This window comes from Pan paniscus, chromosome 16, assembly GCF_029289425.2.
Source record: "Pan paniscus chromosome 16, NHGRI_mPanPan1-v2.0_pri, whole genome shotgun sequence".
Lineage (NCBI taxonomy): Eukaryota > Metazoa > Chordata > Mammalia > Primates > Hominidae > Pan > Pan paniscus.
In genome coordinates, this window is record NC_073265.2 from 60801602 (window position 1) to 60827182 (window position 25581).

The following is a 25581-nucleotide window of genomic DNA, read 5'->3' on the forward strand; positions in this document are numbered from 1 at the left end:
AAAATTAAAAGAATGTGATACTCACCTTTTATGTTTGCTCAAAATAAAATTGTATTAAGGATGGCATTTTATGGCCTACTTTTTAAACAGCATATTAAGATACAATTTATGGCCAGGCATGATGTCCTGTAATCCCAGCACTTTGGTAGGCCAAGGTGGGTGGATCACCTGAGTTCAGGAGTTCGAGACCAACCTGGCCAACATGGTGAAACCCTGTCTCTACTAAAAATACAAAAATTAGCCAGGTGTGGTGGTGGGTGTGTGTGTTTGAGGTACGAGAATCACTTGAACCCGGGAGGCAGGGGTTGCAGTGAGCCAAGATTGTTCCCTGAACTCCAGCCTGGGTGACAGAGCAAGACTCCGTCTCAAAAAAAACAAACAGAAAAAACCAGGTATAATTTATACATCATCCAATTCACTGATTTCATTTTTTTAGTATATTTATATTCACAGGGTTGTGCAACTCTCACCATAGTATAACTTTAGAACATTTTCATCACTCCCAAAAGTAATCCTATACCCGTTAGCAGTCACTCCCTATTTCCGCTCACCCTCCTCGGGCCTGTGAAACAACTAATCTACTCTCTGTCTCCATACATTTGCCTATACTGGACATTTCATATAAATGGAATCATTCAACGAATGGTCTTTTGTGACCGACTTCCTTCACTTAAGATATCTTTTCAAGGATCATCCATTTTGTAGCATGTATCAATACTTCATTGCTTTGTATTGCCAAACTATATTCTGTAGTGCGGATATACCACATTTTATATATATCTGTTCATTAGGTGATGGATATTTGAGTTACGTCCATTTCGGGGGTTGGGCTATCATGAATAATGCTGCTACGAACATGTGGACATATGTTGTCATTTCTCTTAGGTATGTATCTAAAATTGGAATTACTGGATCATGTGGTAATTCTACATTTAACTTTTTGATACAGCTGCAGACTTTTCCAAGGCAGCCGCACCATTTTACCTGACCACTAGTAGTATGTAAGATTTCCAGTTTATCCACACCCTTGCCAACATTTGTTATCACCTGTGTATTTGATTAGTGGTTTTGATTTGCATTTCCCTAATGACTCTTGATGTTGAGCATCTTTTTCTGTGCTTATTGACCATTTGTATGTTTTTTCCTGGAGAAATGTCTATTCAAACCTTTTGCCCATTTTTAATTGAGTTTTCATTTTATTATTAAAGTATAAGAATACTTCATAAGTTCTGATACAAGTCTCTTATCAGACATGATTTGTACATTTTTTCTCCCATTCTGTGGATTGCCTTTTCACCAACTTGATGGTATCATTAGCAGCACCAGGGTCTTGAATTTTGATAAAGTCCCATTTATTTATTTTTCCTTTTTCACTTGTGCTTTTGGTGTTACACCTATAAAACCATCACCTAACCCAAGCTCATGAAGTTGCTCCTGTGTTTCCTTCTAAGAGTTTTAAAATCTTAGCTCTTATAGTCAGGTCTATATATTAGTGTCCTATGGCTTTTACAACAAATTAACAAATTTGGTGGCATCAGATAACAAATTTATTATCTTACAGTTCCAGAGATCAGAAGTCCAAAATGGGTCTCACTAGACTGCCATCAAGGTGTTGGCAAAACCGCAGGCCCTGTGGAGGCTTTAGGAAAGGATCCCTACTTCTGGCTCTTTCCAGCTTCTGGAGGCTGCCACATTCCTTGGTTCCCAGGTCCCCTTCATCTTCAAAGCCTGCAATGGCAGGTTGAGTTCCTTTCACAACCTTCCCTCCTCTGCCTGGCCCTTCCACATTTAAGGACCCTTGTGATTAATTGTGCCTACCTTGATAATCTAAAATAATCTCTGTATTTTAAAGTCATCAGAGTAGCCATGTTAATTCCATCTGCCACCTTGTTTTCCCTTTGGTATGTAATGTAACATATTCACAAATTTCAGGAATTAGGACGTGGACATCTTGGTGGAGACATTATTCTGCCTACCATGGTCTATGATTTATTTTTTTAATGGACAAGTAAAAATTGTATATATTTATGGTGTGCCACATGATGTTTTGGGTTTATGTACACATTGTGACTGAGTAAATCAAGCTAATTCACTTATGTATTATAAGAACACTTAAAATCTCTCTTAGCAGTTTCCAAGTATATAATATATTATTATTAATTACAGTGACCATGATGTAGAATCTTTGATGTGTTTTGAGTTAATTTGTGTGTGTATGTGGGAGGAGGTAGGGGTCTATCCTCATTCTTTTGCATGTAGATATCCACTTATCCTGGCACCATTTGTGGAAAAGACTATTCTTCCCTTATTGATGTAGCCTACTTTTGTCTTAAAATGTAACATCAAAATGTTGTTAGTATCAGCAGTCAATGGCATGGTCACTCTAAAGGATTGGATAGGAGTTCACTTTTTGGATATACCATAGTGTATCTAGGACCTCCCCTACGGTTAGACATTGAGTCCAACCTTTCACAGTTAACATTGTCTTTAAGGGTTTTGTGTTTTTAAAAATATATTGTGGACCTGAGCCCTTTCCCACTATAAATGTTGTCAATTATCTTTGAAATCATTCACTTCTTTCCACCATCCCAGTTTAAGCTCTTAGCCCTTTTCATCTGGACTACAGCCATAATCTTCTAACTGGTCTTCCAGCTTCCATTCTTGCCTCCCTCTAATCCCTTCACCATACAACAGAAGTAGCCTTTGCAAAATGCAAATCTGGTCCTATAACTGCTGCCCTTGCCCTTAAAGTAGATTCTCATTAAGAGAAAGAAAAAATCTCTGCAACATGGCCCCTCCCTTTGTCCTCAGCCCATCTGATGCTGGGCTGGCTCCCCCTTGGTTGCTTCTATTCAGCCATACCCGCTTCCTCTCAAGTCATCAGGAAGGCAAGTATTGCTCCTCTCACAAGCCAATCTCTCTAATGAGGACAGTCTTCCTATATTACCATATATCTTTCCTTTGTAATTCTTTTCACATTGCAATTCTAAATGTATTTGTTGGGTTTCATTAATGTTGGCATCCTGCATCAGACAAAAAGTTCCATAATGATAAGAATTGAGTCTGTTTTTCCTGGTTCAAGCAGATGATAAGTACTGATATTTTCAGTAAATGGACAAATGAAATACATTCTCTACTGTGTATTTGGCTTTAAAAAAAATTTTTTTTTATTTTTTTATTTTTATTTTTGAGACAGAGTCTCACTCTGGCCCAGGCTGGAGTGCAATAACGATCACGTGTTCTCGACTCACTGCAACTGCCTCCTAGGTTGAAGTGATTTTCACACCTCACCCTCCCAAGTAGCTGGGTTTATAGGTACATGCCACCATGCCCAGCTAATTTTTGTATTTTTAGTAGAGATGAGGTTTCACCATGTTCAGGCTGGTCTTGAACTCCTGACCTCAACTGATCCACCTACCTTGGCCTTCCAAAGTGCTGGGATTACAGACGTGAGCCACCATGCCCAGCCTATTTGTCTTTTAATTCTGTTTATGATATTTTCAACTTACAGAATTTAAAAATATATATACAAATATATAAATATTTTCTTTTGTTTTTGTCTTCATTATAGCTCTGCTTAAAAATCCTTCCCCACATTAAGAATATAGAAATATAGACCCATTTCCTTTTACTGTTTTCATACTTCTGTTGTTTGCATAAAACCTATAATCCACCTGCAATTTATTTTGTCATTGATATAAATTAGAGAAATAACTTTACTCCTCAAGTGGCTGGCCACATTCCCAACCCTTTGCCTTCCTTTCCTTGATGATTTGAAGTGACTCATTGATTGCACACGAAATCCCTCTACATGTTTAGTCAGGTAAATGATCTGTCTCTTCCGTCGCTGGTTGTTTTTGCCACTGTTTTCATTATTACGGCTTCGTGCTATGTTTTAGTATCTGACAGTTACCTTTTGTAAGAAAATAAGATTTCATAAAATAATACTTTGTGCAATTTGAATTAAGATTTTCTAGACAGATAATTATTGCTTAAAGCAGTGGTTCCCAAACCAGCAGGCATCCACAGGGCTTGTTATAACACAAATCAATGGGCTTAACCCCCAGAGTTCCTAATTCATAAGTCTGGGATGAGGCCTGATAGTTGCATTTTAAAACAAGTTCCCTGATGATGCTGATCCAGGGACCACAGTTGAGAACCTCTGCCTTAGGGCAAATACTTGAAACAAAGAATACGGTCAACATGAGAATGGTTCCAATGCATTGTCTGAACTAGCTCCCCTGTGTGCTGTAAGAGTTAGGATGGGCCTGTATGGTTTTTTTGAGCATCTCCCTGATTGTGTCTCTGGCCCTTCTCCTGGCCCCACTTTAAATCCCTGAACCCAGTTGAGCCAAGTAACATAACCCTCCTTTCAGTGAACCTGCAAGGTGCTCAGCCTAACTGCATGGCTGCCCTGATAGTTACAAGTGCTGATCCAGCCAGGCTTTGGCCCCTTTCAGATAGAAATCAGAGAAGGGTAAGGATGCAGTGACTTCCTTTGTTGTAGATTCTCATGATTGTCCTTACCTTTAAAGAGAAGGGAGAGCAATCACCAGAAATGCAGCAGAGAACTCTTCTTTGCTTTCCTCATTTCCCACCTCTGTGGCTCTTTAATGGCTTCTTGGTTTTGTACAAAGGGAGAGTTAATTACTAACACCTGCTTCTGCTTCGCCTTTCCTGCATGGCCAGCTCCCTGACTGATAGCCAGCTGCTTTCTTGACAAGAGACTTTTTCCACCTATTCCACACAATGTCAGCATATGTAAAGAAATAAACATAGTTTGAACACTTTAGCCATACAATATGGACCTCTGTGGAGAAACCTGCATCTTCCTTCTTCCTTCATAAAGAATACACATTCTTTGCAGGAGGTAAAATAGCCTTAGAGGTGACATCTGCTATGGTTTACTCTTCTTTATTAGTAAGAGGTAGTGCACAATTATATTGTACATGAGATGTGTGGTTTTAGGCATGATACGTTCATTTTCCCTATTTTTTGATACTCTTGTTTCTACCACTAACATTTTCTCTTTTTAGGTCACCCAAAAGTTAGGTTGAAATTATTTGAATTTCCTTGAGGAATATACCTTCTGGGAATTTCTCCTCTGCGTTTTCTGTTTTCTGGTATCTAAGATGAACCATTAGAAGACCTCCCGTCATAAGCAGATAAGAGTTTGCTATAAAGCCCTCCTTTGCATCCGTTCTCTTGTTTGGCATTCACTGAATCAGGCTGTGTGCTGACTCTTGGGGCCACAGAGAAAAAGATGCATCTCTTGTTATGGAGGGCTCGCTCTGTATTGATGAAGACAATACATTAATTAACAATTACAACACATCATGATAAATATTACACTGGAGATAATCAGAGGATATCTGGAGATAGAAGCCAGGGCAGTGCCCTCAGCTTGACAGGGAGCCTGACAAGATATAACTCCTAGAAAAAGTGACATTTAAGCGAATCATTGGGAGCAAGGAGGACTTGCGCATGGCTTCATTTCTATTCTTAACTATTATTACAACCATTATTTCATTTTATTTACTTTTTTTTTTTTTTTGAGATGGAGTCTAGCTCTATCACCCAGGTTGGAGTGCAGTGGTGTGATCTTGGCTCACTGCAACCTCTGCCTCCTGGATTCAAGTGATTCTCCTGCCTCAGCCTCCCGAGTAACTGGGATTATAGGCATGCACCACCACGCCCGGCTAATTTTTATATTTTTAGTAGAGACGGGGTTTCACCATGTTGGTCAGGCTGGTCTCGAATTCCTGACCTCATGATCCACCTGCCTCAGGCTCCCAAAGTGCTGGGATTACAGGCATGAGCCACTGCACCTGGCCTCCTTTTTTTTTTTTTTTTTAAACGAGTCTCTGTCACCCAGGCTGGAGTGCAGTGGCAGGATCTTGGCTCACTGCAACCTCTAACTCCTGGGTTCAAGTGATTCTCCTGTCTCAGCCTCCCGAGTAGATGGGATTACAAGCACGTGCCACCACACTCAGCTAATGTTTGTAATTTTAGTAGAGATGGGGTTTCACCATGTTGGCCAGGCTGGTCTCGAACTCCTGACCTCAAGTGATCCACCCACCTCGGCCTCCCAAAGTGCTGCGATTACCAGCGTGAGCCACTGCGCCCAGCCTCATTTTATTTACTTTTTGAATAGCAATACATTCACATGTTTGACAGTTCAATAAGTATGAAAGGGGATATAGAAATGCTGTCCACCAGTGTGGCTATTTTTCTAATAGCCACATTTTAAAAAGTAAAATGAAACAAGTGAAATTAATTTTAATACTATATTTTATTTAACCCAACATATTCAAAATATTATTTCAACATCAAATCAACATAAAAATATATGAATGACATATTTTACATTCTTTTGCTTATACCAAGTTTTTAAATTGTATGAAGTGCATTTTACACTTACAGGATATTACAATTTGGAATAGCCGCATTTCCAGTGCTCAGTATTTGTGCATGGCTAAGTGGCTGCAGTATGAGACAGCACAGATGTATAATAATAAATTTTCCTCGCATTTCTGTCCTGAAGCAACTCAGTTTCCCTCCCTAGAGGTAACCATTGTTGGTAGTCTCCAGTGTGTTCTTCCACAGATAGCACATAGACAAGCAATTATAAACATGCATATGCAAATAATAGGATGGTAATCACACCTCTGAGCATCTTACTTTTTTCACTCAATAAATCTTGGATATGTTTCATATCATTACATAGGAAGCAAACTCAATTTTTTGTTGTTGTTGCTTCAGGGTACCTCATTTTATGGATGTCACAAATTATTCGATTAGTCTCTATTGATGGACATTTAGGTGGTTTCCAATATTTGGTGCTTATGAACAATTTGGGCTAAGTTTTTAGAGACAAAAAGCAACAGGAGCTAGCTCAGTGAGGATGGGGGAATGACCTTTCTAGAGAAAGGGAGTACCAGGAAAGAAGGTATGGAGCACAAGGACACATGGTATTTGAGATAATTTCTTGTGGCTTAAGGTGGCTGGAGAATGAAGTGTGTGTGAACACAAGACAGGAGGAGGAGGCTGGAAGGGCAGGAAGAGAACGTATTGCAAACAGTCTTGTAATTGTCATATGAAGGGATTTGGACTTCATCCCAAAGGACACTCATCAAAAGATTTTAAGGAGCAAAGGAGTAAAAATAAATGTTTGAATTAATAAATATATGGAGGAGGAGGGACAAATCATCCATACTGCTGAATTCTGGTTAAATGTAGAAGGCATGAGAGAAACAGAAAATCACCATTAGAACACTGCAGTAATAATTACTGCAGGCAAGATCTACAGATGAGTATTAAAATTAGCGGAGAAAACAGGACATTTGCATAGCCTCAAAGTATCTCCTCTAAAATATTTATGAATTTGTGATGGTTTTAACATATGTTGGAATATTCTTTGATACTCCCCCTCCAGGAAGGAGATCTTAATTCTATGGGATTTACTGATTCATTTCTAATGAATAGGCTATGGAAAACGAAAAATACTATCTCTACAGTGGAGAAACCTGGCAGATACCACCTGAACCACATGGTCAAGGTTAACATCATCAGTGATAAGTCATATTGAAATAGAATACCCCTGATGAATGTGATAAGAAGGGCATTTTGCTTCTATAGTATTCTTCATAAAAACTCATTAACCCCTGTCTAATCATGAAAAAAATGTTAGAAAAAAACAAATTGGGCCGGGCGCAGTGTCTCACGCCTGTAATCCCAGCACTTTGGGAGGCCGAGGTAGGCGGATCATGAGGTCAGGAGATGGAGACCATCCTGGCTAACACGGTGAAACCCCATCTCTACTAAAGATACAAAAGATTAGCTGGGTATGGTGGCGGGCACTTGTAGTCCCAGCTACTCGGGACGCTGAGGCAGGAGAATGGCGTGAACCCGGGAGGCAGAGCTTGCAGTGAGCCGAGTTGTGCCACTGCACTCCAGCCTGGGCAACAGAGCAAGACTCTGTCTCAAAAAAAAAAAAAAAAAAAAAAAAACAAATTGAAGGATAATCTAAAAAGTACCTAAGCAGTAGTCTTGAAGAGCATCAAGGTCATGAAAAACAAAGAAAGGCTGAGAAATGGTCACAGACCAGGAGAGACCACAGAAATGTGATGACTAAATGTAATTGTGGTCTCCTGGATTGGGTCCTGGAATAGAAAAAGTACATTTTGGAGAAAAACTGGGGAAATGTGAGTCTGTAGTTTAGTTAATATTATTGTGCCAATGTTAACATCTTAGTTTTCATAAATGTATCATAGTTATGTAAGATGTTAACATTGTGAAGAGATGCCATGATATTCTGTGCTGTCTTTGCAATTTTCCTGTAAACCTAAAGTTATTTCAAAAGAAAAAAGTTAGAAAAAAATCAGGAGAGTGACATGATTGGAATCACATTTTAGAAGATCCCAGTGGCTGCACTGGGAAAGAGGGCTGGAAGGAGAAGAGAGCAGAACAAGAAGGTTGCTACATAAAGTCAAGAAGAGATGATGGAGGGCTGGATGGGAGCAGGGCAGCAGGAATGTGGGGCCATAGACCTGTTGGGGAGCTCTCTAGAAGGAAACTCAATCAGACCCAATGATGGTTTAGATGAAAAAGCAAGGGAATGGGAAGACCCTGTTGTCAGCCCCTGGGAATTATATGGATAATGATGTCATTTACTGAGATGGAGGAAACAGGAGGAAGAACAGGTTTCAGGGAAACACTAGCTCAGTTTTAGACCTGTTGAATTTGGAGTACATTTGAGGAATGCAAGTATCCATTAGGCAACTGGGTATATCGACCTACAGGTCAGGAGGGAGACCTGGCTACAGATGGTTGTAGAGAATTATGGATGTGGGCCGGGTGTGGTGGCTCATACCTGTAATCCTAGCACTTTGGCAGGCCAAGGCAGGTGGATCACCTGAGGTTGGGAGTTCGAGACCTGCCTGACCAACATGGAGAAACCCTGTCTCTACTAAAAAATACAAAATTAGCCAGGCATGGTGGTGCAAGCCTGTAATCCCAGCTACTTGGGAGGCTGAGGCAGGAGAATTGTTTGAACACAGGAGGCGGAGGTTGCAATGAGCTGAAGTTGCACCATTGCACTCCAGCCTGGGCAACAAGAGCGAAACTCCATCTCAAAAAATAAAAATAAAAAAAGAGTCATGGATGTATAAAGCATTGGGGCCATTGGAATGATAAGATGGCCCAACAAGGGCAGATAGAGAGGAGACAGGGCCTAGAATATAGGAATTTAGGAGCTAGGCCCAGGGTGTGTCAAGGAGTCCAGAGAAATGGTAACAAGGCAATGCTGTCATTAAGAGTCAGGCTCTGGACAAAGGCTTTTAGGGTCAGAATGCTGACTGCCACCTACCGCTGTGTGACATGGAGCAAATTATTTAATAAGACTGTTGTCATGGTTACATGAAACTATTTTAAAAGTTTTTAAAATAATTTTAGTAATACTGGGCTCATAGTGCTCAACGAATGTTGGCTGATTAGAGGCAAAGGAAATCTAGAGCCATAGCCCTGGAAGCTATGGAAAGAGAGTGGTTCAAACAGGAGGACATACGTTTCACACCCATTAAGATGGTTATTGTCAAAAAAGTGGAAAATAATAAGTGTTGTCGAGGAGGTAGAGAAATTGAACCTTCATGCATTGCTGGTGAGAATGCAAAATGGTGTCACCACTATGGAGAACAGTTTGGTAGCTTCTCAAAAAGTTAAACATAGAATTACCGTATGATTCAGTGATTCTACTCCTAGATATATATCTAAAAGAATTGAAAGCAGAGATTCAAATAGACACTTGTACAGCCATGGTCATAGAAGCATTATGAGTAACAGCCAAATGGTAGAAACAATCCAAGTGTCCATTAACAGATGGATGAATGAACAAAATGTGGTATATCCATACAATGGATATTGCTTAACCTTAAAAAGGAATGAAGTTTTGATACCTGTTACAGAGTGGATGAACCTTGGGAACATGCTCTGTGAAATAAGTCAGACACAAAAGGACAAATACTGTAGTGTATGATTCCACTTATATGAAGTACCTAGACCAGGAAAACTCATGGAGACAGACAGTAGCATAGAGGTTGCCAGGGGCTTGGAGGAGGGGAAATGGAGAGGTAGTGTTCAATGAATACAGAGTTTCTGTTTGGGATAATGGAAAAGTTCTAGAAATGAATAGTGGTGATGGCTGCACAACATTGTGAATGTACTTAACGCCACTCAATTGTATACTTAGTAATGGCCAAAATGATAAATTTATGTTGTCTATATGTTACCACAATATTAAAAGGAGGACATGGTTACAGAGAAGTAAATAAGTTCTTAGTGATTCTCTTTTGAATTTTGTGACACAGGGGCCATTGGTGACCTTTCCAGAGCCCTTGCAGTAGAGCAGACAGGTCAAAAGATTGCAGTGGATCGAAGGATGATTGAGAAGTGTCTAGACCAGGGGCTGGCAAACTACTGTCAAATCTGGCCGCCTGCCTGTTTTTACAAATAAAGTTTTATTGGAACACAGCTACACCCATTCATGTGTGTGTTGTCTGTGGTTGCTTTTGTGCTATAATGGCGGAGTTGAGTAGTTGCTACTGAGACCACATGGTCTGTAAAACCTAAAATATTTACCACCTGGCCTTTTACAGAAAGTTTCCCAACCCCTGGCTAGACAACACTCCTGGTCTTTCAAGAACTTTGGCTTTCTTAAATAATTCCTGCATTTCTCATGAGGTTACTCGGTAGATAACTTTGCCCCTTTAGTTAGGTAGCAGAACAGAACCAAAGCTGAACAGTAACAATGACTAAGAAGGAAGAAGAGGAAAAATTCATTCCTTTCTTTCCTTAACTGGAGATATTATCCTCACTATACCTTTTTTTCTCTTATAGCCCTGGAAAAAGGAATGAAAGTTCTTCCCTCCCTGTCCCCCACCAAAAAACTCCCCACTGGTAAATGGTCATGTGACTGGTGATAATAAACTTTCTGAGATGGCTACGAACTGCAGTTAGGTTTAAAGTTTCCTCATTAATGCAGGAAAATGCTCATAACCTGAGGCTTTTCAAGTGTTTATTAATTTACTTTCTGGGGCTGGCTGCTGATGCTTATTTCAGATCAAAGAGAAAGCCTGTGTCTTTAGTAGTTACTGTGTGCCAGGAACTATGCCACATTTTGTGCCTAGGTGAGCTCATTGATAGTCATCATAACCATAGGATGGCATTTCCCTATTTCACAGGAGGGGAGACTAGGGCTCACCAGGGTTAAATACTTAACCCAGAGACACACGTGAAGAGTTTGAAGTACAACTGGAGTTTAACCCACACCTGCCTAATTCCAGGACCTCAGGGTGTTTCCACTGCACCGTGCAGTCATCCTATCCTCTGTGGCCACCAAGAGCCTCAGAATAGCACCTTGAGCCCATTCGAGGCAGAATACAGTACTTGATGGGTTCTAATCCATTTTAAACCATGGTCTCTGCTATTTCAGGATAACGGGTGACCATGTAAAGTGTATCTCAAGTGCACTGTAGGCTTTAGGAAGACCCTTTTCCCAGCCTGCTCCCCATGCTCCCAAGCCCCACTTTGATGGTCTGTGTGAGTCTACTCAGAGGTAGCTCTTATTTCTTTAAAACCATCCTGCATTTCAGTGTACTCTGACAGCACTGTCTGACACTTGGGATTCACTTGTTCCCATGTTACCACCTATTTTTACATTTTCGGCAATAATTCCTCAAGCTCTTGGTTAGGCATAGTGACCCAGGGATGCAGCAAGAGGGGGATATAATGGCTTCCACAGTTCCCATCTGTTTGTGTCTATACAACTGGTGCACAAACACACATCACCCTTGTGACTTCTGTCCCTGTTGAGGCTGCCCTTGATAATGCAGCTTTTAACTGCCTAGATTTCTGCAACCATCAAATCAGATCTAAAAGGGAACTCAGAAGTCATTCACCCAACCTTTGTATAAGTGAGAAAAATAAACTGCAGTCCAGAGCGGACTGGCAACTTGTCCAGGCAAACACAGCTTGTCAGCCCCAGATCCTGGACTAGGAAGGCCCTGGCTCTCCCCGTTCCCAGCCCGGAGCTCATCCTGCTGCAATTCACTGCCTCCTCCCTGCCTCAGTTGACGAGGTAGGGGCTGTCCCCCTGCATGTGGCGTGCTTACCGTGGAACCCTTTTCATGAATGAGACCAGATGCAGAACTCCACATTGATCATTTCTGTCCCTCCCCTTTCTGCTTTCTGTTAAAGGCAGCCCCCCAGCTCCCAGCTGGCTCCTGTCCCCTCCCCCAGCCGGGAGAAGTTATTACATGAAGAGATCAGCTTACCAGTTTTCTTCAGAACAGAGGCTGAGCTCGAAGCGCCGGGTAGTACAGTGAGGGAGAGCCGAGGGAACCAGCGCGGTGCCTAGCGGAACTCCAGGGCTGGAATCCCGAGACACAAGTGCATCTGCTAGCTGTTAGCACTTGGCAGACGGAGTTCTCCTCTAGGGTAGTTCTAACTTTGGGTAATAATGTTTGTCAGCTACCTGATATTAACATTGCTCCACGTTCAAACAGCAGTGTTAGCAAGACCTGGGGGAGAGGTAAGCCAAATAAAATATCTTGTCAGAAGTTGTATTTTTTTTCAGCATTATATTTCCTCTTCTATCTACCAAGAGGGATCAGGGAATGGAATTTTATGGGGTGCAAAGAGTAATGCTTTATATTACTTTTGTAGGCTTCTCTTGCCTTTTCTTATATGAAGACTTCTTTTCTTCTTGAAGAATTTTATAATTTCTAAAATGTCATTTTGAAGCTGTCTGTGCAGTTGCCACACTGGGAAGTTGCTCTGGCCTTGGTGACAGATGCCTGTAGCACGCACGCTTCTCCTGCTGTAGCAGAAAAAAAAAAGATGTGCCATGTCAGATTTCGTTAGGGACTGTTACCTTTTGAGAATTTTTCTCCAGTGCTGCAGAGAGAATGTACATGCTAGGGGAATTGCTTTTCTTCCCTGCTTTTGCAACACTTCTCTCTTTTTTTTTTTTTTTCTTTGATGTGCTTAGAAAAATCTGTGCTTAACTTTCTATCATAGGTTTGAAGAGGGAGAATGATATACAACAGGGCTAGGAGTGTACCCAGATGTACCTTAGCAGGGAGACGTATTTTAAGTTCATGAGGATGATTTATTATTACTGGTTTAGTTCATGTGATTGTTGGGTACAGTTTTTTTTTTTTTTTTTTTTTAACATCAGTGATACCTCCTGGAGTCAGTTTTTGATGCAGGCAAAGAGATTGGGATAGATGATCATTGAGTCCGGAGAGGGAAGCACCTTGGTGTATCCACCCTCACCTGCAAACAAGCCTGCAACGTATTTCCCTCATCCACTCCTTTCCCTCCTTACCCTGATGCCTCAGTAACGAAAGGACAGCCTTTCTCCTGCATCCATCTTCCTCTTTGAAAAGCCAAGTGAAAAGTGCATCTCCTAAAAAGGCCATGAGGCCACTTCACAGCTTTGCCTTTTGTTAGCCTTGTCAGGGACCAAGCAGGCTCTGAAAGCCTAATGTAATTACTTGTCTAAGAAGAGTGGAAGTGGGAGTGCTCCCAAGCCCACGGCTGCAAGGCTAGCTGTGGTTTCAGCAGGCTTGTTGTTCTGTTCAAAACAGACATGCAGCTCAGAGACATGCAGCAACGGGTCACTTGTTGTAGGCTTTTCGCCTATTAGTTACTCATGTCCTCTGCTCTGTAGATATTTTCTGGGCCTGTGGGGGGATTGAGCCCTTGAATGGGAGCAGGAGGAACTGAATGGGTGAGTGATGCTGGAAGCTGAAAGCAGACCATTGCCCTCTAGTTGTAGTTGAAGTTCGCAATTTCCCTGTTGATTTTTTTAGTGTGTAGAGTAAATGACAAATGGGCTGGCCTCACTCAGCCTGGAGCATTTAAGCAGGCGAGAGGAGAGCTCATATGGAAAATATTTCTATCACCGCTGCATGCACATATGGTCTGGGGAGACCCCCGAACTGAGCAAATCACAGTGCTCCAGCAGCCCCTCAGTGGTGTGCCAATTATTCTTATTAACAGCAAGCAAAGGGCAGGCTTTAGTTACTTGCACACAGCTGACTCGTGGGGAAGGCCACGCCAGAATGTGTGTGCCCCTAGCCTTGTGTCACATGCAGAGTGGCAAATGGCTCTGCTTCACCTGACAATCAGCAAAGCAGATGAAAAATGAAAGGGATTATACAGGCTCACCCAAATCTTGGTGCTTTTCAGACAGTGCTCAGCGTTTGAGAGAGGAAGGCAGAGGTTTTGTCTTATGAGTTAAAAGTATGTGTGCTTAACATGAATAGCTAGAAAACCCGATCAGAGGTAGTGAGATGCCTGCCCTCCTGCCCCTTTGTTCCACTCTGCTTTGCTAAATAAAGATCCTCTTGGGCCTCTTCCTCTTTTCTTTCTTGCTTTCCCTCTTTCCCCTAGTGTGTGCATGTGTGTGCATGCGTGTGTGAGTGCGTGTGTGTTTCTGTGCTGTTGGCTCCAGAACGCCTGAGCTCCTAGGAAATTATACAATTAGGATTCCTTTTTCCTTCTTGGAAATGAAATGATGAGGAAGGAGCATGAGTATGAGTAGCCCCCCCCTCTTAAAAAGAATGTAGTTTATATAGAGCTTTGAAGAATGTGGCATTTATTTATAACAGCCTCTTTTTTATTGTCGTGTTACTTGCAAAACTTACCCATAAACATGTGGCGTCGTCACTAAGTCACCAAGATTTTCCTTTTCTCTGCCAGCTGGTTTTCTTGCAGGTTTTAATTATCTTCCCTTTGGATGTTCCTAAAAACACATGAGGAGAAGGAAGAACGGGTAAGAAAGCGTCATACACCTGGGGGCGCTTGGAGGGCTGTGTTCTCAACGTGGGGCTGGAAGCCAAGCGGCACACTCTGGGAAGCAGTTTACAGTCAGTTTTCTAGGGTGTGAGGTCCTTTCAGATAAGCAGGACCTGGCAGGTGGTGAGAGGAGGGGTGTGATGCAAAGCAAGCCTTGTTTGGCGTCCTGTGGCTGGCACTGTCAGCGCTGGTGACTGTGGTCCAAGGACAGAACAACCTGGTATGGTGTCAGTGCATGGGTTGGAGAACAGACACAGAAAAGAACTGTGCCTTCTTTAATTTTCCCATTGCCAGAGCATTAAACTCAGAACAGTGAGATCATGAGAATCCCTTTTGTCTTAGTCAAGGTTAGGGTGGCAGCCATGTACACTTGTACAGATGGGGTGTATCCCCGAAAAGATTGTAAAGGACTTTTAAAGTCAAGCTGGACTTTTGATGCATTTATCAGCGTGGGGAGTGTGCCAACATGCAGCTTCTTTGCAGGATGCAGCAGAATGGCGGGGAAGGGGAAGTGGGAATGGGAGGCTTGCATTTTCTTTCTTCAACTTGGACTTACCTTCTCAGATAAGACCAATGAGACATTGTTATATGTAGGGACAGGGAGGGAGATGCAACTAGAAATCTGCTACATTCCATATTTGGAATAATATGATAAATTCTGCAAAGTGTGGTCAAAAAGATGTTCTTTAATTTTCTTATTTTTGAGACAGAGTCTTGCTCTGTCGCCCAGTCTGGAGTGCAGTGGCACAATCTGAGCTCACTGCAAGCTCCGCCTCCCGGGTTCACGCCATTTTCCCACTTCAGCCTCCCAGGTAGCTGGGACTACAGGTGCCTGCCGCCACGCCTGGCTAATTTTGTTTTTGTAATTTCAGTAGAGATGGGGTTTCACTGTGTTAGCCAGGATGGTCTCAATCTCCTGACCTCGTGATCCGCCCACCTCAGCCTCCCAAAGTGCTGGGATTACAGGCGTAGATGTTCTTTAATTTTGATGGTACAGTATGGCAAAACCTATCAAAATGAAAAATAAATATCTTAGCTGCTGATGGGTACAGACAAGGTTTCTTTTCATGGTGATGAAAGTGTCTTGGAATTAGGTAGTGGTGATGGTTGCACAATATTGTGACTATCCTAAAAACTACTGAACCATATCCTTTAAAAGAGCAATTTTATGGCATGTAAATAATATCACAGTTTTTTACATTAAAAATAAATAAATGTCTTTTGGATCCAGATTTTCCATTTCTAAGACTTTTTATCATACAGATCTACTCAGGGTGTGTAAAATGTTCTATGAGCCACCTGTCATAATTAGGTCCTTTCCATCCTACTGTCCTACTGATAAGGCATGCTGTGCAGGTATTCAGGAAGAATGAGGTAGCTCTAGATGTGTAATGAAATGACTACCAGGATATGCTTTTAGGTAAGAAAAGCAAATTGAATGTGCATAAAATGCTCCCATTGTGTAAAATGTGTTGTCAACTATAATCACCATTGCAAATGCTACCAAGTGTATTAACCCTGTGCTGAAAAAAGAAAGGTGAAAAGACCAGATCTTTGTCTTTGATGAGCTTATACTCTAAAAGGGGCACAGAATACAAACAGTGAATGATGATGCAATAAGGGTCTCTCATTAATTGCAAGAGCAATGGGAAGCTACCTAAGAAAGCAAAGAAAGATTCCACAAATGATGACATATTTGAACTGAGGCTTGAAGGGCTGTGTGTTGGGGGTCTTCAAGATAACCCCCAAGATTCAATTATCTGTCGTGATTCAGTGACTCAGCATACATTGGCAATCACAGCTATGATTTATTACAGTGAAAGTATACGAAGAAAATCAACAAAAGGAAAAGGTTCCTGGGGTAAAGTCTGGGGGAAACGAGATGGAAGCTCCCAAGGTTTTTTTTTCCCAGGGAAGGCACGCAGGACCCACTTACTTCCCCTAGCAATGGGTTATGACAACACATGGGAAATGTTGCCAGCTAGGAAGCTTGTTAGAGGCCTAGAGCCCAGCATCTTTATTGGGGCTGACCACATGCGCACCCTCTGCCTGCCAGCTAACAAAATTCCAGACTCCCACAAGGAAAGCAGGTGTTCAGCATAAACCATATTGTCTATACAGTAGAGGCGCAGCAAGCAAGCCACCCTTACCGGTTCTGGGAATGATGGGAACCCTCCCCAAATCCAAGTTACCAGATGCCAGCCTAGGGCCAGCCTTGTAAGCAGATCTTTTCAAGGAGAGCAGTCAGGTCTGCAATCTTAACTCTTTTCTGATGGATAAGTAAGCACTTTAAGTGGGAAAAGAGGGGGAGCATTCCAGGCAGAGGGAAAACATCTATAGAGCCCCAGAAATAAGAAAGGACATGGCATGTTCTGGAAACAATGCATAGTTCAGATCATAGAAGCATCCATTGTGAGGGGATGTGGCAGAAAATTTGTCAGTCAGCTGGATCCTGAGAACTGGAGTTTTTCTCTGGGCCTATGAAAGTTCTCAAAATTCTAGATCTACAGTCTTAAGATTATCTTTTTATGACGTGTCATTTAGGTCATCATTGCAGGACATCTTCTTCATAAATTATTTCCTAAGGAGTAAATCAAATTAAATAATGAATGTAGGACTGCTTTGTAAGCAGTGACACCCTTTATTTAAAAAACTAGTTGTCACTCTTCGTTCCTAGAGTGTTATTTGTGGCAAATAGAAATGAAGGGTCAATGTAATGACCTTAATGACTATTTCGTGGTACACAATTCTCCCTGGCTTTGCCTTTCTTTTTCTAGTATCTAAAGTAGCCAATCAGCTATGTGGAACTCACTTGCTAATGCAAGACCCAAGTTTGAGCTTTGGGTCAATCACTTGGGTGAAAACTCACCATATGACTTTTCTCATTTAAATGTTTTTGTTGTTGTTGTTGAGACAGAGTCTCACCCTGTCACCCAGGTTGGAGAGTAGTGGTGTGATCTCAGCTCACTGAAACCTCTGCCTCCCAGGTTGAAGAGATTCTTCTGCTTCAGCCTCCCGAGTAGCTGGGATTACAGGTGCCCGCCACCATGCTGGCTAATTTTTGTATTTTTAGTAGAGATGGGGTTTCACTCTGGTCTCCAACTCCTGACCTCAAGTGATCCGCCCTCCTTGGCCTCCCAAAGTGCTGGAATTATAGGCATGAGCCACCGCACAAGCCTAGCAATTTTTTTACATTATAAAAACTATTGTAAAAACAAATTCAAGCAAACAAATACAGAGAATAAAAGTTAAAGGTTCTTCTTTACCCTCATTCTCTCCCCTATCCTTCTTCCCTGCCTAGATGAAACCGTTGTTAACAATTTAGCATCTGTCCTTCTAGAACCATTCTTGTACATTTATAAACATAAGGGTATGTGCCTATGTGAGTGTCTGTGGGTTTATGTGCATATGTGTATGTGTATGCCTATGACTTGCAATGGCAGAGTTTTTCCTTCTTTTCTGATACCTGTGCTTCTTGTTTCTACCTCATGTCTAACTGCATTTGCTAGAACTTCCAGAATACAGTACTGAATAAGATAAATGAATGTGAACATTCCTGTCTTCTACTAGACTTTTTTTTTTTTTTTTTTTGTGAGATGGAGTTTTGCTCTTGTTGCTCAGGCTGGAGTGCAATGGCGTGATCTCGGCTCACTGCAACCTCCACCTCCCGGGTTCAAGCGATTCTCCTGCTTCAGCCTTCCGAGTATGGGATTACAGGTTTTGTGCCACCACACCCAGTTAATTTTTGTGTTTTCAGGAGAGCCTGGGTTTCACCATGTTGGCCAGGCTGGTCTCGAGCTCCTGACCTCAGGTGATCCACCCGCCTCGAACTCTCAAAATGCTGGGATGAGCCACTGTGCCCAGCTCTTCCAGACTTAAATGGGAATGTTTCTAATATTTCGTCACTAAGTATGATACCTGTCAGAGATTTAGGTAGATACATTTTATCCAGTTACAAGTTTATTTTTAAGTTTTTATCAGGATTGATTGCTGAATTTTATCAAATATTGTTTGCCTTTATCAAAATGCTCATATGAGTTGTTTCCATTAATCTACTTACATAGTGAATATATTATGGATTTCTTAATGTCGGACAGTCTTTGCATTCTTGGAATTAACTATCTTAATCATGATTTCTTCATTAAATTTGCTACTGTATTTGATTTATAAATATTTTAAATTTTTTCTTCTTTTTAAATAAGTGTTATTGGCTCTCGGCTGTATTTTATTGTGCTAGACCAGGGTTTTGATAGTTTTGTAAAATCAATTCAGAAGTCTTTCATCTTTTTGTATGCTTTGAAACAGTTTTGTTTTGTTTTTTCGTTTGTTTTTTGTTTGGTTTGGTTTTTTTTTTTTCAGATGGAGTCTCGCTCTGTCGCCCAGGCTGGAGTGCAGTGGCACGATCTCAGCTCACTGCAAGCTCCGCCTCCTGGGTCCACGCCATTCTCCTGCCTCAGCCTCCCGAGTAGCTGGGACTACAGGTGCCCACCACCATGCCTGGCTAATTTTTTTTTTTTTTTTTTGTATTTTTTTAGTAGAGATGGGTTTCACCGTGTTAACCAGGATGGTCTCCATCTCCTGACCTCGTGATCTGCCCGCCTCGGCCTCCCAAAGTGCTGAGATTACAGGCGTCAGACACCGTGCCCCGGTTTTTTTTGTTTGAGACAAGATCTCACTCTGTCACCCAGGCTGGAAGTGCGGTGCCCCAATCACGTCTCACTGCAGCCTCAACCTCCCAGGCTCAAGTAATCCTCCTGCCTCAGCCTTCCAAGTAGCTAGGACTACAGGCATGCGCCGCCATGCCTGGCTAATTTTTTACTTTTTGTAGAGACAGGGTCTCACTGTGTTACTGTGTTGCCCAGACTGGTCTTGAGCTCCTGGACCCAAGTGATCCTCCCACCTCAGACTCCTCAACTACTAAGATTACAGGTGTGAGCCACCACACCCAGCCTCTGAAACAGTTTAAACTACTAAGAAGTTACCTTTTTTCTGAAGGTTTATTGAACTCAACTGTAATACCATCCAGCTCTTTAGTGGAGTGATGGTATTTGAGTATCTTTTTAACCATTTATTTTATTTCTTAAAAAGGCATAATACTGAATATATGTAGGAGAACATATGTAATATATAAGCAATTATGAAGTAGAATAATAAAGCAAACACGTATGAACTCACCACACAACTAAAGAAATCAAAATTCCCAGTACTATGCACCACTCCCCACTCATGTCCTCCTCGCTTCTCTCCTTGAAAGACAACCATCACCCTGAATTTTATGGTTTTCACTTCATTGCTTTTATTTATAATATAATCACAGGTGTATGTGTGTCTAAAGAATATACTATTTGGGCCAGATGCAGTGGCTCATGCCTCTGATCCCAGCACTTTGAGAGGTGCTTGCTAGAACTTCCAGAATACAGTACTGAATTGGCGGGTCATGGAGAATGTGTTTGTTTAACTCTACAGTTAATGTCAGGTTGCTTTCCACAGCAGTTGTATTAGTTTTCATTTCCACTAGTAGAATGTAAAAGTTCTCAATGATTTATTTCCTTTCCAGTATTAGGCATTATCAGACAGGTTAATTTTTACTGGTATATAAGATATAAAATGGTATCAGTGTATGCTAATGGACATTTCTCTGATCATTAACTATTGATATTGTATAATGTTTACGTGTATACATACATTCACATTTCCTCTTCTGTGAAATGCCTGTTTGTATTTATTTTCTGGTTTTAAATTTAGTTCTTTGCTTTTTCACTACTGATTTAAGAGTGCTTTGTGTATTTTGAATATGAACCCTCTGCTTTTTACTCTATGTAATATTTTCTCCACTTTATGACTTGTAAAGTGTCTTTAGCTAAACAGAAGTCCTTGGTTTTAGTGTATTTGAATGTATCCGTTTTATTTCTTTGTGTTAACACTCTCTTTTTCTTGTTTAGGAAATTATTGATCCCAAGGTTATAGACATATTCTCCTATATTGCTTTCTAAAATTATTGAGGTTTTGCACTTCACAGTTAAGTTTTTATACACTTAGAGTTAAATTTTCTGTATGGGGTAAATAAGGGATCTAATTTCATTTTTCATTAAGGGATCTAATTTTCTTTTTTCCCCATATTGGCAATGAGTTACTACAGGAACATTTATTGAATAGTCTTTCCCTTTCAACAAATTTCCAGGGCCATTTCTTTTCAGTACCAAGTTTCCATATATATGTCTATCTTTTTCTGGCCTCTGTATTTGCTCCATTGGACATTTCTATGTCTGTACAAGTAACATGCTGTCTTAATTACTATGGCCTTATAATAATCTGTGGAGGGCAAATCAGTTCACATTATTCTTTGGGAGTGTCTTAGTTATTCTTAGACATTTGCTCTTCCTTATGAAATTTGAAATTATCACATCAATTTTCCTTGAAAAATCATTTAAGAATTTTTATCAGTATTGTATTGAGTCTATAGATCAATATGAGACACTAAAATCATTCTGATATTGAGCCATTCTATCCATGAACATAGTGTATAAGCTTTACATTTAATTAAGTCTTCTTTGACATTTTCTAATAAAGTTTTACAATTTTCTACACAAAGGTCTTATACATCTTTATTTTATATTTAATCCTAGGTTCCTTGTTATTTTTTATTATAAATTATGTGTATGTTTTTCTAATTAATTTTTTATTTTGGTTGCTAATGCTTAGAAGTCCAAATGATCATCTGGCCATGGTGGCTCATGTTTGTAATGCTGGTAGCACTTTGGGATGCTGAGGCAGGCAGATCACGTGAGCCCAGGAGTTCGAGACCAGCCCTGGGTGAAACCCGTCTCTACAAAAATAATAATAATAATTGAAAAATAGAAAAAATGTTAGCTAGGCATGGTGGTGTGTGCCTATATTCCCAGCTACTGAAGAGGCTAGGGTGGGAGGATTACCTAAACACAGGGAGGCTGATGCTGCAGTGAGCCATAATCATACCGCTTCACTCCAGCCTGGGTGGCAAAGACCCTGTCTTAAAAAAAAAAAAAAAGTACAACTGATGTTATATCAAAACAGCTTTCTAAACTCTTATTAATTTAAATCAATTGTATGTAGGAACTTTTGTAATTTCTAGTACATAATTATGTAATCTGTGAATAATGGCCATTTTGGCTTTTTTCCTTTTCCAAATTCTTGTATATCTAATTTCTTTTTTAATGGCCATTTTGAGTTTGTTTCTTTTCCAATTTTTATAATTTTTATTTCTTAACCTTTGCAATGGCTAGAACCTCCAGCAAAATGTTGAATGGGGGCAGTATTATTTTGTTCCTGATTTGCTCAAGAGAACACTTCTGACATTCTGCCATTGAAAATCAACTTTGCTGTAAGTTTATGCTTGTATTAGCTCGATAAACCCTCTTCTATTCCCAGTGTACTAAGAGATTTATTTTTTAAATCATGAACATGTGTTGAATTTTATCTAACGCATTTTCTCTATTAAGATGATCATTTGGTTTTACTTTTTTAATCTGTCAGTGTGATAAATTACAGAAACAGATTTTATAATGTTAAACTATCCTTGCATTCCAGGGATAAATCCAACTTGGTTATGATATATTTCTATTTTTATTAAATTAATTTTATAAGAGGGTTCTTTAAAAATATATATATATTTGAGAGTGCCTGTAAACTTTTCTTTCTTATGGTTTACTTTCCTGTTTTGCTATAAGGCTATACCAGTCTTATAAATTCATTTCAGAAGTACTGCCTTGTTTTCTAATGTCTGGAGGATTTTCTATAATACAAAATTATTGTAATTTATTCCTAGAAAGTCACCTAAAAAACTGGCTAAGCCTGATGTGTTTTTCCCCCATAGGGAAATTTTAAACCACCAATTATTTTTATTTAATAATTATAGGAGTATTAAGGCTTTCTATTTATTCTTGGAAAATGTTTAAAAGTTAAATATGTCTAGGAATTTGTCCATTTCATCTACGTTTTCCAGTTTGTTAACATAAATATGTTCATTATATCTTCTAATTATCTACAGCATCTGCAGATCTCCAGGTGCTGCAGAGCCCTTTTTTGTTTCCTAATATTGTTCAATTGTGCCTTTTATTTTATTAACCATTCTTTCCAGAATACTGTAAATTTTACTAATCTTCATTTAAAAATCAACTTTTGGCTTTGTTCTTCCTCTTCATTGAAGCTTTGTTTTCTATTCCATTCAATTCTGCTCTTTCCACGGGTTTATTTATGTCATCATTTTTTTCTTTAGTAACTTTTAAAATTTATGTGGGCCGCATGTGGCGGCTCACACGTGTAATCCCAGCACTTTGGGAGGTCGAGGCGGGCAGATCACTTGAGGTCAGGAGTTCAAGACCAGACTGACCAACATGGTAAAACCCCATCTCTACTAAAAATACAAAAATTAACCAGGCATGGTGGCTGGCATCTGTAGTCCCAGCTACTTGGGAGGCTGAGGCAGGGGAATCACTTGAACCCAAGAGGTGGAGGTTGCAGTGAGCTGCGACTGCACCATTGCACTCCAGCCTGGGTGACAGAATGAGACTCTGTCTCAGAAAAAAATGTGTGTGTATGTTCAGCTCATTTATTTTTAGCCTTTAATCTGTTCTAATGTATTAAAGATGGCAATTTTTTCTTGTAGTGTTACTTATGTTGCATCTCTTAAGTTTTGATATACAGTATTTTTATTATTAGTCAGTTTTAAGGTTTTTTTGTTTTGTTTTAAGACAGAGTCTCACTCTGTTGCAGTGGCAGGATCACAGCTCATACAGCCTCAACCTCCTGGGCTGAAGTGATCCTTCCACCTCAGCTTCCCCAGTAGCTGGGACCACAGATGCATGCCACCACATCTGGCTAATTTTTTAAAATTTTTTGTAGAGATGGGGTCTTTCTATGTTGACCAAGCTGATTTTGGACTCCTGGGCTCAAGCAATCCTTCCACCTTGGCCTCCCAAAGTGCTGGGATTACACGCGTGAGCCACTGCCCCTGGCCTCAGTTTTAAATATTTTTAAAAATTGTCATTATGACATTTTCTCTGACCCAAGCACTATTTAATTATATTTTTAAGTATGGAGGGTTTTGGTGTTTTTTTAAATTTGAAATTAATTTCTAACTTGATTATATTGTGGTCAGAGAATGTGGTATGTGCGATGCTGATTTTCTGAGATTTGTTGAGACTTGCTTTATGGCTTAGTATGTGAACAGCCTCTGTAAACACACCAAGTGTGCTTGAGAAAAATGTTGGTTTTGATGAACATTCTTGATAATTGGTTCAGAGACTTTTATATTTCTATTAAATCAAGGTTGTAGATTAGGTTGTTCAAGTCTTCTGTGTCTTTTCTAATGTGCGCTGCCTCATCTGTCAGTATTCGAAGAAGACATGTTGAAACCTCCCACCAGCATCTTTGTTGGCCTGTGGAGGGGTGGGGCATGGCTGACCTCAGCATTCTTCAGGCAATCCTTTCCTTGATGTTAGTGGCCACTCTAGCTTTTGCTCACTGTACCTGTGGTTTCTGAGTTTAGAATTTTTTCATCTCTGCAATAGTCTGTTTTGGTAGTTTCTTCTACTGTGGTTTCTTGCCAACATAAACTTTCTAATATCCAGAAATTCCTCAGAATGTTTTATCTGGTAATCATATCCTTTCTTGTTTTATAGTTGTCGTTACAACTTGTGTGTTTTCTGCGATTTGAATGGAATTTTGCAAAGGAAAGAGGAAAACAAATACCTTTGCTCAATCTGCTATCTTGACCCTACGTAAGACACGTTTTTATCCTTCTTTTCCTCCTTTTTTTTTTTTTTTTTTGCAATAAATGTTTATTGGGCAAGTAATTTTTCTAGACCTCTGCTTCTCTACCTTCTTCCCATAAAATGGGAAGAAGAATAATATTCATCGCAATGACATATAAGGAACATTAATAAGATAATGTTCATGAAAGTGCTTTGCAAACTGTAAAGATTTATTCAAATGCAAAGGATGGCCTTTAGTTCCTTACTTTAACTCACTCTCCTTTTGTGTAGCCAGTGTTATAAAGCAGCTCAGCTACATTAGAGAAAAGTGATTAATTGTGGTTAGCATATCGTGAGAGGCTCAAACAAAATTTTATTGTTACTTCTTGAGAAAATTTATTGCCAAGAAACTATTGAATACCTTAAGAGAAAGTCACATATTTAATAAATGAAAATATTATTTAGTCTAAAAACTAATGCTACAATGAGTATCTTTTTTCCTCCCTATTTTCTTATACTATACTTTTGACATGCATACTCAATTAGGCATTTCTCCTTTAAAAATAACATTTTACTTAAAAAACCTTATTTGCTGATTCAGCATATTCAATAAATTTATTTACTTTAGCTTAGAAAGTTAATATGAACCAACAGAAAGAATGCTGAAATTTCAACCGAGGCATTTTTAAGGGACAAAATGAGTAATTGATGTAAAAGACAGAGTGGTTTATATTAGAATGTATTGAATTCTGCCTGACTACAATATTTTTCATATTCCTACATTGCACCAAGGCAAAATAAACAATTCTGAATTAAATTCAACAACCATGTATTGAGTGCTACTTTTTGTGTCAAGTTTTGTGCTAAGTGCTGTGGAATTCATAAAGAGGTGAGACCCAATCTGCCCTCTAAAGACAGTAAACAACAAATAGGTTAGTGAGGGCTAAGATATAAATTACTCTAATAAACATATCACACCCTTTTGTGAGAT

At 40.0% G+C, this 25581-nt stretch overlaps 1 protein-coding gene across 2 annotated transcripts in view; it reads left to right on the forward strand.

Annotated features, from left to right (window-relative positions):
• Positions 1-25581, forward strand: part of THSD4 (thrombospondin type 1 domain containing 4) — a 665075-nt gene that overhangs the window by 420128 nt on the left and 219366 nt on the right. The window contains exon 1 of one of the 2 annotated variants that reach the window (XM_034939057.3): positions 12340-12586. The exons of the other annotated variant lie outside the window; for it this stretch is intronic. Coding sequence (XP_034794948.1) covers positions 12515-12586 — 72 coding nt within the window. The 5' untranslated portion in view covers positions 12340-12514. Of the gene's footprint in view, positions 1-12339; positions 12587-25581 lie in introns of those variants that run through there. 2 annotated transcript variants of the gene reach the window in all.